The following is a 16,473-nucleotide window of genomic DNA, read 5'->3' as shown; positions in this document are numbered from 1 at the left end:
AGCTAGCCTGGAGGGGGTTGTGGAGCTCTGTCCCGACCCAGGACCAGAGCCTGAAGTGGAAGATCCTCCGGGGAGGGCTGGGAAGAGTGGTAGGACCCCCAGAGCTTTACCCAGAAGCCTGGGTCCCAGAGAGAGCACTCGCACCTTCACATCCCGATAACAATGGTTGATCATACGCAAGTGAACATTCACCTTGGTCTTGATTTGGATTAGACACTTCACCATGATTCAGCTTCACCAAGTGGCACCAGTTTAACCTTGACACGCCTGTGGCGATCTCTTTCTTCAAGTCTGGCTGTCTTCAAATTGCCTCTTCTTTTTTATTCTCCTGTTGTCTGTCTTTACTTTCTACTGCAGCCAGCTGTTTAAGCAGCACTTCAGTCTCAGAGAAACAGCTCAAACAGACTGGCAGGCAAACGGACAGCAATAGACAAATGGGAGGACACTAAGAGAGTGAAAGACAAGGCTAAGGAATGCAGTCCACTTGTGCCACAGTTCACAACGCTTCCTCCCTGCTGTTGGTCCTCATGACCCCTGACAGCAGGAGCTATTTTCAGGCTGAGATATTATTACCAGTTCAAATACCAGGGTAGACAGAGCAACAGGACAAAACACAGGGGGTTTGTTTGTCACTGTTGCAATACTGGCGTGCAGCATCACAGCCTGTACTCAATGTTAATGACGAGAGGAGGCCTAGTTTGAAGAAATAATTTGTTCCTGTTATTAAAAATAGACTTAACGAAAAGTTTATTAGTTTGATCAGCAGAGAGCAAACTTACTCTCAGCGGAAGTATTGGCAAAAGGTTAATAGCTAGTTGGAGGAGTGAGGGGACAGTAAGTGCCCTATGTAAACTGACAGGAAGAATTTCTCATGAGAGAACAATACCTGAGACCAGTGTCTGATAGGTGCTCTTTAGTGTGTGTGTGTGTGTTTTAGATTTAAACAAATCCATGAGAGACAGAAAGGTCTGAATGAAAATACTGATAGAGTGATTTAGACTTAGCAACGGAAGCTGTCGATATGGAGAGGCACTTACTGATGTCTACTTTTTCCGTACAAGAAAATGTGTGCAATGCATCATAACTGGGTGAGAGTGTTCAATAGGGCTCCACGTGCACTGTGTATGTGCAATCCATAACACAACAAATCACACTGAACAGTCAGCTTAGTTAGATTAAAAATATCTTGCAACAGCGACATAACTATCATACATGTAGGTCATTTTGCTGTCGCGGCCTCTTGAGACAAGCCCACCTACACCAAATCAAATTTTCTTGTCTCTATTATTGAAGTGACACCAAATAACATACCCCACTGACTCATCCCAAAAATAAAAAGTTTGAATCAAGACTAAACAACAATATAAAGATAAAAAAAAAACACATGGAATACTGGGTTATCATAATCATGGATATTCTGATCACTGTCGAGCAAAATCATAAAAACAGCAACTGGAACATTATGATGACTCATTACACTGTCTGCAGTTAGCTGAGGACATAAATGATCATAAATTTGATGGCTATATTGTTGGTTAGATAAAAATTTGAAAGCATACATAATTATAGCAACATGTTATTCATAGCAGATCCTAACAAAAAAAATTCTGATAGAAGGGCTGTATAACTCCCATTGTGAATGGGTGTGTGGGATAAATATCTAACTGTGCTGTGTTACTTGACAGTTTAATCTAGTTTTGTGTATAGAGAAACAGTTTTAACTTCCATGACTTCAAGATACTAATGTAGACTATATTAGCAGCACAAATATTTGTCAAGCAGGAGCCCTTATATCACAATAGCACATAAACAGAGGCTAAAGCCCCACAATGCAGCCTGCCTGGGTCCAGTTCTGTGAACCTTTGCTGCATGTCATTCCCCCCTCTCATTGATACCTTTCCTGTCAACCTACTTTCAAATAAAGACTGCTTGAGCCTAAAAAATCCTTAAAAAAAAGTAATATGGATATACCGGTGGAATGGACAAACAATAGATCAATGCATAAAACAGTGATTGATAAATGGCGGGAAGTGTTAGGCTACACCTCATAAAATAAATAAAACTAATCAAATAATTCAATTAAAATGAACAGTGGGGTTTTATCAGACAAAAATGTTGGAAACAAACAGATCTTCCCTTCCGTTTAACAGAGGTGATGCCCATTTTTCAACATCTGACAGAAAACTAATGAAAAATAATCAGCTATAATAGGTTTAATGAGGTGATTTAAACCTTTACTTTTTACTTTTTACAGTAGTCGTACCCGTAGAATGGTGAAAACTTTTCCTTTTCCCATCCCAATTATCTCTCTCTCTTGTGTTTGTGCGTATGGGAGTGTTTACGTGTTTTCTACCTTCCATTATGGAGATATGCACAGCTCTCCGCCGGGTCCTGGGCACACTGGTCAGACGAGGGCCGTGAGTGATGGATGGACAGCTCCTACTGGGCACCATGCCAGCCCTGGGACAAACATACAAAGACAAAAAAAACACATACATAAACAAATGTGCACGCCTTCAAACCTAAGAAATATAGTTTTATCACTGCACAATAACTCAAAAGTGGTGACCTGTGAATCTCAGGGGGGTCCCTCTTTATTTTGGCACTTTGTTCCATTACTTCTTTTGCAACTTTGCCACTGAGAAAGCAGAAAAGAAAATTATATATCGATCTGCAATCAACACGGCAAGAGCTCTGCAATCAATCACACAGATACTAGTCATGGAAATGTGTCTGAAACTTTTTTTGTCTAATGCATTTATATTGTGCCTCAAAAACACTCATGGCATTTCATACCTGTATCTAAAACGGCTACCCTTAAAGAAGAGATTACTACTGGACACAGTGCGGACTTGACTCGACTTCTCCAGCCTGTGAGTGATTAAGGGGAGACATCATATATACAATCATAAAACAATACAAATCAAATTTGATAAATCATGTTGGCTCCTGTAGGTCCTGTTACTCACTTATAGAAGGCCTGGTTCTCAACTCCACACTTCCACAGGTGCTTACAGGCCTCTGGTGTAGGTGCAAAGTAAGTCAGTATGATCTTCCTGTCCTGAAACAGATCCAGCACATTAGCTCATATTTCAGAGTTTCTCCATACTAACAATACTTTTGTAATAGTGATTGGCAATAACATTTGCAAAGGCTAATATCATCCTCAAAGCCAGGTCTTATGGTTGCTTTCAAGTCATGAAAACATGTTTCACTCAGGAATTTTCCTCTTACCCTGTAGAGCAACAACTATCCCTTAAACACTGCCTTTAATATACCACTTTGTGATTGAAAAGCAATTAATGATTAAATTGAAGAACAACTTTTTTCTGGAATTAATACCAGTTCACTTCTTTCTTAGGAATAGAGTGCATGGCCACAGGTGCCAGTGTTTTATGGGAAATACAAAGCTGAACTCATTTAACGTCCTGAGCTTCTCATGTCCTTGGAGAGAGTGCTTTAATAATGAACGTACATACCTCTTTCTGATTTGCATAAATGTGGAATGTCTTTGCTTCGAACTTGAGTTTGGTCACTTCCTCCCTGAGGTTGAGATATAGATGGATAGAGCACAAGGAGAAGGGCAAAATAAAGTAAGAATGGAGAGAATGAGAGAAAAACATGGAAAGAAGTGAGAGACAGACAAAGGACAAACACAGCAAAGTATTAATTGTGGCTGATGTTGAATTAGAAATGGCAACAAAATACAGTCGTATGTAAAAGAAAGTACGTCTCTTTCATTTCGAAAGTTTTACATGTCAGGACAAACCTTAAAGAAATAAAAATCTTTTCTCGTTCTTAGAATTGGGAAAATTATTGGGTAAATACAACCTCAACGCATGACATGTTGCACTTATGAACAAAAACTGGGCCAAAATGAAGAAGCAGTGTGTGAAAAAATAAGTGCACCTTCACTGCCTCCACAAGACACCTCAATAAAAGCTGACTTTTGGCAGTTTACTGATCTGTAGCATCCAAGTGTGTGTTAATACAATGCTGAGGAGGAAAGACATCAGCAATGATCTGAGAGAAGCATTTGTTGCTGAAGGGTTAAAAGGCAGTTTCTAAACAATTTGGAGTCCCTTCATTCTACTGTGAGAAAGATTATTCAAAATTGAAAAACTAGAAGACATCTGATAATCCTCCCAGGAGTGGGAGTCGCAGCAAGTTCACCCTCAGGTTAGACTATGTAATGCTCAGAGAAACTGCAAAAAACCTCAAAACTACATCTCAGACTTTACAGGTAGCAGGTTAAATATTATAGTTAATGACTGTACAATGTATGACTTGTTCGGAAGGGTTGAAAGAAAAAACCCTCTTCTCTATAAAAATCATCCGAAATAAACCACATAACTTCTGGAACGACATCCTTCGGACATACAAGACCAAAGTGGAGATGTTTGAACATAATGCACAGCCGCACATTGGGCAAAAACCAAACACAGCATACCAGCACAAACACCTCATACCAACTGTCAAATACAGTGGTGGATGGCTGATGATTTGCACTTGTTTTGCAGCCACAGGACCTGAACACCTTGCAGTCATTGAGTTGACTACAAACTCCTCTGTAAGCCAAAGCATTCCAGAGTCAAACACAGAGTCTATCCAACAGCTAAATCTTGCCTGAAATTGGATCAATAAGCCAATAAACACATGGATGGCAGTTAATCTACAACAAAATGGATGAAAAAGAGAAGAATCAAGGTGTTGCAATTGTCCAGTCAAAGTTCAGACCTCAGCCTTACTGAAATGAATAAACAAATGCCCACAAACCTCAATTAAAACACTTCAAGTACTTTTTATTATTCTTTATACACACAAAGCGTAATGTACTGCTTACAAATACGATAATCATGTTGAGCTTGTTCATCTGTGCTCACCATTTGAGGAAATGAACCCTTCTGTTCCCTTGCAGCACAGTGAATCCAAAAGGAGTGAAAGCCAGAAATGCTGGGTTCCCAGACACATCCTGAGAGGCACACAATCATTGTTTTATTTACACATACATCTAATCCTAATTAGAAAAAGAACAATTGAAACGTTTTTTTCTTACAAATGTTGTGCATTAATAAGACACAATAAGAGAAACGGAAAAATGATTTCTTATTGAGTAAACTAGGTCTGTAAAAGACTACTTTGCATGGATGAGGGTCCACTCCATATGTCTCCAACATCTGGGCTTTCTGGAGGAAGTTGAGCTCTGAGGTTTCAGGAGTCTGACCTCTGAAAACAAACAAAAACAATAAATCCTGTGCTAGCTTCTGTCTGTAACTATCTCACAACTCATCATTTATCTTTTAGGGTAAGTGTTTAAAACTCATTGGCCATTTTCGGTATAACTTTGAAAAAAAACCAAAAAAAAAAACATGTAGAAGAAATAGTTAAATTGTGAAAAGTTTGGAAGTTTCTCATTCAATCAGGTCGTCTTTTGGCTGCTAACTGTTATGTATTCTAATCTATTCACAGTGTTTGAAGAGTAAAACTAAAGGTGACTCGTTCACTTTTAGTGAAGTCATTCCAAGTAAAACATCAGCGGAACGACAAATAGTGTAACTGCTGTATTGACCAAAGGAAAAAAAGGATTTCAAATCAGTCTGTTCTTAATACTGTTTTCTATTAATAATCCTCCCTGTAACTAGTGTACGAGTCACGTTGGCCTGAGTGGAGTGCTTATTATGTTTATGTTCATGCATTTGGCAGACGCTTTTATCCAAAGCGACTTACACTCATATCCCAGGTAGGCAGGTAGCGTAAGGGTGTCTTGACTAAGGACCCCTACTGGAGGTGGTACCTTTCATGCAGGGGGGAGGTCAGGATTCAAACTCCAGCCACCCACATGAAGGGCTGCAATCTTCCCACAACACTATCCAGTGTTTTTTCTGTTGTATCTGTTTGCTTACACTCTGAAAATAATGATTGTTATCTCTTTGCCAAACTCACACCCTTGGCATCCTGGCAGAATATGACACGTACTTTTCTGCAATTTTTTTGTGACTTTCAGTCACATATTCTATAGTTTTGAATTAATACTATCACTATTTTTTCATAAAATGACTTTGACAGGACTTTTACCTTTGCTGACACAATACATTTAATTCAAGGAGAAAGGTGGAACTGAGCAATAGAGGGCAGTGTAGGATTAAACCTACAACCAGTGGCTGCGTTCAGCCTGGGACGAATGTTCTGTGTGTACCGCATACATACAGTGCAGTGCAACATTTTTTGGCACTTTAGATTCTTATCCATCACAAAGTACCACCAGTGACGCATCCAAATTTGTTCAGATGCATGAAAATCATCCCAAAAATATAGACATTTATTGCAAGTAGAACTATTTATCTATAAGATAACTGTCTATATGAGAGTCCTGCAACAGATGTTTCGATGCAGATCCCTGATCTTAACCACACCAAGTTATTCTGGCATTACATGAACAAAGAAAAAGACTTTGAGACAAACTAAATCCACAAAGAAATTCCAACAAATCATCAATTAGGATTTAAAAAAACCTGCAAGTACCATAAAAGCTATATAAACTATATAATCAAAACTTTTCATGGCATTATTTTTGAAAGTCTTCTAAAAAACTTTATATCTGTGGTTGAAATGAAAGAAAATCCTCATCCTCTCCTCATCACTACTTTAACTCCACATCACCACAGGAGCATGTTGAGGTTATGCTATAACTAAATTCAAGCAGTGTTTGAGAAGTTTGTAAACCTTTTAGAATTATTTTACATTTCTGCATAAATATGAGCAACGGCTTTACCAGGTTTTCACATAGAGAACTCGAAACATTTTTCAGAAACGATTGATCAGTCTTGTACGTCACCTTGACCATTTGTCTATACAGAGCAGCTTAATCTCAAGATGATGATGGATTTCCTCACATGAACCAGTTGTTTAAGGTCCTTTTATGACACTTGTGCTGGAGTAAGGTAACAACATGTGTGCTGAGTGTTATTGTCTTGAGGCATGACCCACTTTATCTTGAGACAGTTCATGGACAGATGGGTTACATCCCGCCATTCCAACATTTTTTTCCTCCCATTGTCGGAATGGCGGTATGTTTTATTTTTTATAAATATCCCGCCATTCCAACAATTCTTTTAATAGCCTATTAAAGCCTTTTTTTTTTTAGAGGAACTCCACAACCTCGCAAACCAACTATAATAAATTAATATCAAAGTCCCCTGAAATTTCAAATATAAAAATACAGGAATTAATGTAAATCGGGGCGAGTCTGAAACATGTTAGATTAAGCAGAAATACAGTGTCAGTGACCTGTCACTGCAGCCAGCTGGAGCGGAGTTCGCCACAGAGTCCATGCGTCTTTTGCACGCTGGTGTCATATGCAACATTAATAATTGCAATTACGGTCATCAATGACAGCTCACCTGTGTCGGATGGTGGGACGTTTGCTTTTCCTTCTGCCTCGTCCAAAATAATGTTTATCAAACTGCAAATGGGCAGGAATGTTATTTTTAGAGAACAGTAGCTCTTTTCTCAGAGCCCTGCCATGCACACCATTATCGTTCAGTGTTCTCCTGATGGCGGACTCATGAGCATTAATATTAGACCACATGAGAGAGGCCTTGGGTTGTGTTAAAGCTACTGAGTTATTTTGTGACCTCCCAGACTATTGCTCTTAGTGTGATATTCCATGCAACCATTGCCGGGGACCATCATGATAATCTTTAGTGCGGGTTTTTACACCCAGATGACCAACGAGAATTTCTTTTTTGATATCCTCAGAAATATACTCCTTTCAAAGATGTGATCAGACTGGATAGATTGCAGTTTTCTAAATAATACAGTGTGTCTACTCACACCTAACGGCGGCCCCATTTATTGGAAACAATCGTCTTTAATTTCACTTTCAAATTAACTGCAAAACCTAGGACCCAGACAGGTGTCACCTTACATCAGTTCAGTCTTGTGGATATCAGCAATCCGCCGCTCCAGCTTCTCTGAGTGCTTGGGGAAGAACTGGAACTTGGAACTGTAGCCTTCGGGGTGTTTTCCGGGGTCGTAATCACCAATTTCGGCTGGAAAAATGTGAAAGAGATATAAGGACACGGTAAATGAGAGGTTGAGGATGACTACTAATGATTTAAGACCATTGAACCAACCTATTTTCAAGTATAATGAATTGAACTTATCAATTAATTAGTGTTTTGGCAATTTTCACTACATTTTAGACACACACAGCCTTCATTGTTGTCTGATTTTTACCCTAAAAGATACTGATAAACTATTACTGTACACTTTTTTACCTTCAGACACTGATATGTGGTATGTGGGTTGCTGTTTGGTTGATGTGTGGTCATTTTGAAAAGAATGTCAGATTTCTTATAACAGAAAAGCTAAAATGTTATGCTTGTTTTCACTTACTGTATCAAAGAAACATTTTACGTTAATCTCTGAATGCATTGTACTGGTGTGTCGGGGTAATTCTCAGCTTAGGCAGAAAGCAGGAAGTTAAGGTTTTAATGCACATGTTCGTAAAAACACACATGAAAAACTGAAGTTAATTTGTAATCTTAATAGTTTCAGGCTGATTAGAAAGAGATCTTAGACTCAGGGATCCACAGATCTTGGATGAGGCAGAAGTTGATGTATCGAGGTGTTGGAGCCTACTAATTGATTGTATGAGTCACAGGAATTTATTTTAAGTCTTCAACAGCTTTGCTGATTTAGTTTTTAAAGATGAGGATTTTAAGTATCAATGCATTGCAGCCTTGTGTTACTTGCACATAAAATGTGTACTGAACAATTAACTCTTCCTAAATCTCTTATTAACGTTTTTTTTTACTTTGTCTCAGTGCATTTATCATACAGGTGATGTGTCTATATCATCAAAAACACTTGCCAGTATTCTCTGCACTATTGTAACCAGCTCTATATAGCCTGTGACGCAGTTCTCTGACTTGCAGTTACATATGGTGGAGGAATTTTGAATTTATAGAAGGTACAGAATAGAAGATTCCTGATTCACTTGTTCTGCTACGATGAGGCCAAAGAGTGCCCCTACAAGCACGAGACACATGGGAAAAGAAAAGTGTAGGCTCAGGCAGCTCCAACCTAAGGAAGAAAGTTATAGCCTTTTTACCCAGCAAAAATAATAGATAAGGTTTGGCTGGGACAGTCACCATCCTTTGGTCCTTTATAACTCATAGACCTATTGTACTTTTCTCCCAAGTCTTTAAACAAGTGAGTTAATTGCCCTTTCTTCAGTCTCATTCACGTTGAAAATGATTTAACTGAACTTCTTTTTGTTCCTTCCCTTATCTAGTAAGACAATCCTCTCTGTAAAATTGGTGTACTTAGCACTGCTGAGGGTTGCAGCAAATGATATTTAGCTGTGAATAACTGAATACAAAAATATCAGCTATTGCCTTCCAATATATGGATTCTCTGTCTTTTGGTAGGTACTGTAAGGACACAGTGAGAACAGTTCAATTCAGGGAGAGGCTGGGTGACAAAATGCTAGTAGGATAACTTCTTGGCAGGCAGTACAACTGTTTTTCAATGCAGTTCAACTCTCTGCATACTGATGAGCCAACACCCTAAAAAGAGTCAACTTTTGAAAACATGCCAATCTTTTAAATGAACCCTTTGTTATCCGAATTTATTTTATCACACATAAGTTTGGTACTAGTACTTGATCTCTAAACTGCTACTGTACACTCATCGTGGTGCTCACACATTGAGACATACATGCTTGCATGGGAAACAGCTGAAAAGTGTTCGTCATGTTCTAACAATGTCAGATTTGAAATAGAAGTAAAGTTGTCCTTGTCTGATAACAAAACCTTCCAACTGTCCCACCTTGTAATATGTAAGCAGCCAGCAGAGCGGCGTCAGATGTCTTACACAGGAGACGACCGTGGTAGAGGTCCCTCTTGACCTGCAGGAAGACGAGATATCTGTGGAAAGACAAACAGAGACGTTGATATGAGTTATCATTGACGGTGTGTCCACTTTTTGTGTGGATGTTTGTAGTTTAATCATAACGCATCCCTTGAAGTTGTTATGTGGAGAAATATTAAGAGGACTGGAGGTTTACTATTATAAATTATTTGCGGGGAAAGGCAAGCTTTTTAAGACATCTGTTACGGGGCCTTTTTACTACTCATTTATCATAAATTAAGAATTACATTTAAGAAAAACAAATCATTGTATGACTGTCCATCCAGTGCAATTAAACATTAAACAGTTTCCTAGCTTAACTTGAGGCAGAAGTGAAGCTAAGACATATTCATTTTAAGAATTAGAAGTAATGATTTAAGATATGGCTACAGTTGAGTTCCCGCAGTCCAGCGATTCTAATTTAATTTTCACATATCCAGAAGTTCTTTATGTCACAGTTTTTCCTGTAAAAGATTAATTTCGTACAGCTGTGATTCTGCTTCTCTCTAAGCACCAAAGCAATAAATAGTATGTCAGCACAAAGCATTGTGGTGAATGCAGACATAATGAAAACTTAAGCATATTTACAATAAAGCATACCGTGATGCCACCGAAATGAATTACACGCTGTCTGTTGTGTAAATTGCAAGCAAGATACACACTGGGTTCATTTTTATGTAAGTGTCTGTGAGCTTTTTCTTTATTATTCCCTGCTTGTCCTACCAACTCATCATGTATGTATGTGAAGGTATATAAAAAGGACAAAGTCTCTATGTCAAATTTCTTTTAAACCAAACAGCTGTGAAATATCTGGCTGAATTTATCTGCTACTGTATCTATTTGCGTCTTTGAAAGCCTCCAGCCTGAACAGATGGATGGAGGAGCCCCCCCCCCTGCTGGCGGTCTGCTCCATCAAGAAGAGCTAGATTGCAAAGAAGAGATTTCATTGCGTGGTAACCAGATGAGGGATGTGATTTACAGGGATCTGTGTGCTCGGCAGTGCTTGGCCTTACTCCTTACAGCAGTTTGTTCAGCTGTCAAGGCTGCCACACAGAGTGCAGCAGTGGCGAGAGCTCCGTGACAGCTTATGAGGAAAGGAAATTCTTAAAACCCCACTGCACACAGGCTCACTCTGCTGGGCTTTAATACACTTATGAAATTATATTGGATTTATACATCCTCAACATGGCATCATTTGTCACATCTTTAAGATAAACTGTACTTTAAATTGCACAAGATTGAACTATTTAAGTGTCACATGAAAATCTTTCTGCAATCATTTAATCTCCTTGTGACTTTTCCTTTGTAACTAATTTTGTTTATAAAATGTATAGATTATTAATGAATCTTTACTAAGCCACAGTGATTTTATTCATCTTTCAACTAAAAACTGTAAGAAGCATATATTAGTGATAGCTCAAAAAAAGCAGTCGCTTCCTGCTCAGAAAACTGATTTGCTTTTATATCTGCCATTGAGATTTGCTCTGTGTCACTGTCATCCGTCCCCAACTAAGTTAGAAAAGTTTTTTTTTTTCTGTCTCTAGAACTCTTACGGACTGTAAAAAAAACAACAACAAAAAAAAACCGCATGACTTTGGCGGGTGCTCCTTTTAAACCCAATACTGACACCCTCACCTGTCACCAATAAATCTGCTAATCGTAAAATCTTCCAAAGTGGTGTCAACTGTTAATACAACAAACTTTCCTATCTCTCATGTCCTCTCTGCAAACTGTTTTTTTTAAGTGTATTGTTGGTCATTCAACACAGAAAGTCTTTCTTTTTGGACTTGACCTGTCCTGTGGAATCCAATAAGCCCTGGATATCCTACTGGTTCTTTTCCCTTTGTCAATACATTTTGCCTGAACTTTTCACAAATTGGTTTGTGCTGCTGATTTCCTTCTGGCCTCAAATTCAGTTCAAAAGTTTTTTTCAAATACATGACTGCAATCATGTACGTCATCTTTGTTTCAAATTAATTGTTTCAGACACACTGATTACAAACCATGTTTACAGTAAGCTCCGTTAAATTCGGCTGGATATGTAAAAAAAAAATAAGCCTAATGAAACATAAACTTGTATTCAGAGAGAGAGAAAGCTGCAGCTTTCTGGTATCGTTATTAGTTTTAACAGTCTAACATTCATATTTATTACCATAAATGTAAACATAAGTCATCATCACAGTCATCAATCCCCAGCCAGTACACCATTTGAAATCTTACTTGGTGATTTCTTCCCTCAGAGCAGCTGGGTCCGGCGGGTAAAACTTGACACGCAAACACATGGTGAATGGAGGCTGGGCTGCAAACAGAGAGCAAATAATAAAAACTAACATTCAGCGTGGCCCTATGGTTATTGAGTGTGGACTTGATTAATGTTTTACACCACAAACACATCAGACATGTTGAATACTTACACTTCATTTGCTTGGCAATCGACTTTGTAAACTCCAACCAGTGCTGCAAAGGAGGGAAGAAGAAATAAGGACCTGCTCTCGGAACACAGACTTTTTAGCTGCCAAACTGTCAGTCTGGGCATCCGATTGCTCAGCAGCAGAAGATGATGACTTGTAATCTATAGCTGGAAGTCACAGTTGAATTACTCCCATCTCCTTGCCTTCTGTTTATTTAGACTTAGTCCAATCATGCAAAGAGAAGGAGATGGAGACAAAGCTGTTTGGAAAATTATCAGAAAAGGGCTGTTTGTTCTTTCTTTTTGTTAGAGTGCTGAACATGATGAGCCACTCAGATAGTGACACTGACAATAATAGAAGCTCTGAAGTCATGGCAGAGCAGGTGTAAAACACAAAGATGCAATGTTACCTTTGTAGCCATTTACTGATTGTGTTTAGTCTTTCTCCTTTTTGTAAAATCGCTCCACTTTCACAGCATTTGTAATCCTATTCACAGCTCAAGAGAGCATAATTAACAAATAATCAGCTGAAGCCCTGCAAATTCACCCAGGGCTGCATTAACTCCTCTGACAAATATATCAATCACTTGTTCCAGCTTGCATAATTTAGCTGTAGGTTTTCCCACCTTCCCTAATATCTATGTGGAGGAAGAAAGACTCATTAGATAGTGATTTTGAGAAAATATCTGTGGGACTGGGTTGTTTTTTTCTATGGTCTTAACAGAAACTAAACTGTTTGCCTGTTTTGCTGTTTTCCTATTTCCTTTGACCTTTTGAGATTTACGTCTGAAAAGCTGTTAGATACAAAACTTACTTTTGTGAGACATAAAAACAGATTTCCAGAATAAGAGATTTGCTCAGCTAAACTCAGTCCACAAGTTATAGAGATATTTCAAAGAAACACATTAAGTCATCTGCATAACCTAGTTCACAGAGAAAATCTTCAAACATGGACACAGAGCTGCAACAAAAAAACCTTTTCAGTGCGTTTCAAGCATGACGTATTCAGATTAATGAGGATTGTGGTCCCATTGTTGTGTTTCTTTGTTTTGTTTTTACAAATTAGGCAGTAATGACGCATCCAAATTTTAACGGATTATAACATAAGAAATGGGTTAAGAATGTCTTTTTTTGGGATTTCTAAAAAGTCAGCAAGAAAACATTGATAAATTTGATATCTTAGGTAAACGAATGACAGAAACAAACTCATAATGAAGAATTTTGATTTATGATTAGGAACGTAATACTTACTCTTTGCTTGTCTGGGTCAACATATCTAATGCCAAAGTAATCTTTCTCCAGCAGGTTGAGATGGTGGCAGATGAGGTCAAACAGGTATTGTCCTTTGGCATCCCGCTGAAAGACAGGTAAAAGGAAATTCATATACTTCCTACAATGGAAAAAAGGAAAAGAAAAAAAAACCCTCTCATCCCCTCTCCAAAAATTTGAACATTCACAGATGCAGTAACTCAACTCCCAGCTGATTCAAGGGGGTTGACTGTACATTTAAACACTTAGATCCAAAGTCTGAGCTCTGTCCAGGCCAGCAAACAATTTTATGCGTTAAAAGATGAAAATAGCACCTCAAAAAAACAGACAGATGGTATTGCATCACAGTGACTGCTTTCTGTCTAATTAGGAAGTTCATTTTTTGGGGGCATCTGAGAAATCAAAATGGCCACCAGAAAGTGTTTTAATATTTAACAATCCTCATGGGAGATATATGAGGGCTATCAAATATTCATATTGAGGCTGCAGCCATCTGTGAAAGCTCGAAGAAATTTCTGCTACAGAAAAAGACCTGAAAAGGCATTGAGACAAGGTGTGGGCAATGAAAAGGGCAGGCTGAGAAGAAGAGGAAGCACTTGCCATGCAATGAATGCAGTATAGATACATGACGTGTGTATATGTGTGAATAGAATCTCTGAAAAAAACTCAAAATAATTTTTTTTACATTTGATTGAGCATCTTCAAGCATTACATCATTGACAATCTTAAATGATTCTTGGACAAAAAACTCAGATGGATTTGTTGTGTGAGTGACAGACCTTTTTATCTTAGCACTAACACTTAAACTAGAAGTGAGCAGGGCTTTGCAAAATCCTACATCTGCCCCTAAAAGACTTATCAAAGCCTATTTTTTTAATCAAGTCTTTCTTTATATTGGAACAACGAGGTACCGAAGCTGCCACTGAAAGTACAACAAATCACAAACCACTAATTGGAGGCTTTACAGCAAAGCTGGCAAAATTGAGAACCAAGACACTGCAATATTTTTAACAGGCTGCCGTATCCCTCAGCTCAAATATCTAAATTGGACTGATCAGGCTCAGAAGCATAATGTTCAGATAGAAAAGAGGAGATTATTATGAGAGGGCACAGCACATAAGAGATGAACTAATCTGATAATGAAACTTTCGGTAAGAATCACCAGCATCATGTTGCATCTTGTGACATGATTGTTACAAGTGTCATGTCTGTGCTGTATGACACAGCAACCTTGGAAGAAAGGCTTGGTATGTGGGAAGGTGGGGACTGACATACTGTAGTTCAACAGTGTGGTGGGTGTGAACCACAAACACCTGGTAATTTTTCACAACTTTGCTTATTGTTGCTTAATCTAAATGTCTGGCCTCAACTCTACAAAATGATGTCAAGAAGAGCTGGAAACGGAAAGTCTTTTTAACTGCGGGCAGGTGAACTTTGTCTCTGTGCCCAGCTTAAAAATGAGTTTATGGTGTGTAAATGCTTTATTTTAACACGAAGAGTTGACAAACCAAAGGCAGCTTTATTATGAAAATTCTCTGTTAACTTATTCCAATATGTCTTATAACACGTCTTTTTTAGGCTGCATCAAAGAGGGCTTGTGCTTGTGCATTTTTGTGCACATACATCCAGTAGATCATGACTCTGCACATATGAGTTACATCTTCTGTTTCCGCAATGGACACTATAAAATATCCCACAATGCCCTTTGGAGGAGACACTGACACAAAACTGCATAGTCAGAGAAAGACAAAAGCAGCTATGTGAGAATGTGAAGGTGGGAAAAATAGAGACAGGCAGAGCCAAATAGAAAGAACAAGCATGAAAGATACTGATGAATGTATCTTGGTACAGTATGCCACAAAGCAAAAGAGAGGACTGGAGAAAAGCTGTGCTGAAGGACTGGTATGTGAACAACAACAGTATTTGTTATGGCCTGCTGAGAAGCATCATTTTGAACCAAGGAAATCTGTGAAGGGGCCTGTTAAGCTCCCCCCCCCCCCCCCCCCCCCACCCACTTAATATAAAAACTTGATCTGAGAAACCCTAAGGTGACACTTGATTGAACATTGTCAAGGCTGCCTGACATTTGAGCTATTGCCTCATCTGCTGCTGACATTAACAAAGATCACTTACTATCATTCTTGACCAAATAATGCTATTATGAAGGGTTTTGTAAATAAAAATTTCTTTAGAAAGCAGTGTCAAAGACGTGCATTAAAAAATAATTTTAGAAGAGGTGCCTATCACAGGTTTGAAAACGGATCATCCTGAAACATTCTGTTCTCTGCTCAGTGACACTAAAGCAACTGTGTTTAAGACATGATTGAAGAGATTTTTAATCGTCAAATCCAAGGGTACTGTGATCAGGATTTTTGGGTGTCAATCACCAATTGCAGGGCACAATATAACCATCACCGATCTAGGATTGTATAATAGGTATTCAATCTATGATGTAAGATTATTTACTAAAGCATTATTTTTGCCAACATTCTACAATAGATATTGAATTAAGAGATGAGACGATGTCATGATTTGTCACAGCAGCAGTAAACCACAGTCGCGGTGTGTGCCTGCTCTTTGTTATTGGGAGCAGTTTAAAAAAACGAAAACAAATCTTTTTCTTTTTTTTGTGGAATTAAAAGAGCACATTTTAATAATGAAAATTAGAATAGAAGCCGAATGAGAACAACACATAAAACAAACAATGGCAATAAAAACAATCCTTTCCCAGAGGACTATTCATGTCTTCCATTTTGTATTGTTTAATTTGGTTGTGTAGGCCAGGAGTTCCCAACCACCAGGGAATGAAGTAATTATTATCATGCTCCTAGTTGTCTGACAAAATGAAAGAACAAATAAACTTAAAAAAAAATCTTTGA

The 16,473-nt window shown here is 38.3% G+C and overlaps 1 protein-coding gene across 1 annotated transcript in view; it reads right to left on the bottom strand.

Moving 5' to 3' along the window:
• LOC142378888 (FERM domain-containing protein 5-like) overlaps positions 1-16,473 on the bottom strand; it is an 87,027-nt gene that overhangs the window by 7,364 nt on the left and 63,190 nt on the right. Inside the window, exons 2-13 of the mRNA XM_075463853.1 lie at positions 13,577-13,681; positions 12,330-12,372; positions 12,136-12,214; positions 9,835-9,932; positions 7,928-8,051; positions 5,139-5,226; positions 4,884-4,972; positions 3,480-3,543; positions 2,970-3,061; positions 2,797-2,871; positions 2,570-2,638; positions 2,354-2,460 (exon numbers count right to left, since the gene is read on the bottom strand). Coding sequence (XP_075319968.1) covers positions 2,354-2,460; positions 2,570-2,638; positions 2,797-2,871; positions 2,970-3,061; positions 3,480-3,543; positions 4,884-4,972; positions 5,139-5,226; positions 7,928-8,051; positions 9,835-9,932; positions 12,136-12,214; positions 12,330-12,372; positions 13,577-13,681 — 1,033 coding nt within the window. The remainder of the gene's footprint in view (positions 1-2,353; positions 2,461-2,569; positions 2,639-2,796; positions 2,872-2,969; positions 3,062-3,479; positions 3,544-4,883; positions 4,973-5,138; positions 5,227-7,927; positions 8,052-9,834; positions 9,933-12,135; positions 12,215-12,329; positions 12,373-13,576; positions 13,682-16,473) is intronic.

Source organism: Odontesthes bonariensis, chromosome 1, assembly GCF_027942865.1.
Source record: "Odontesthes bonariensis isolate fOdoBon6 chromosome 1, fOdoBon6.hap1, whole genome shotgun sequence".
Taxonomy (NCBI): domain Eukaryota; kingdom Metazoa; phylum Chordata; class Actinopteri; order Atheriniformes; family Atherinopsidae; genus Odontesthes; species Odontesthes bonariensis.
Note: the sequence above shows the minus strand (reverse complement) of the source record. Positions and strands in the feature narration are given on the sequence as shown.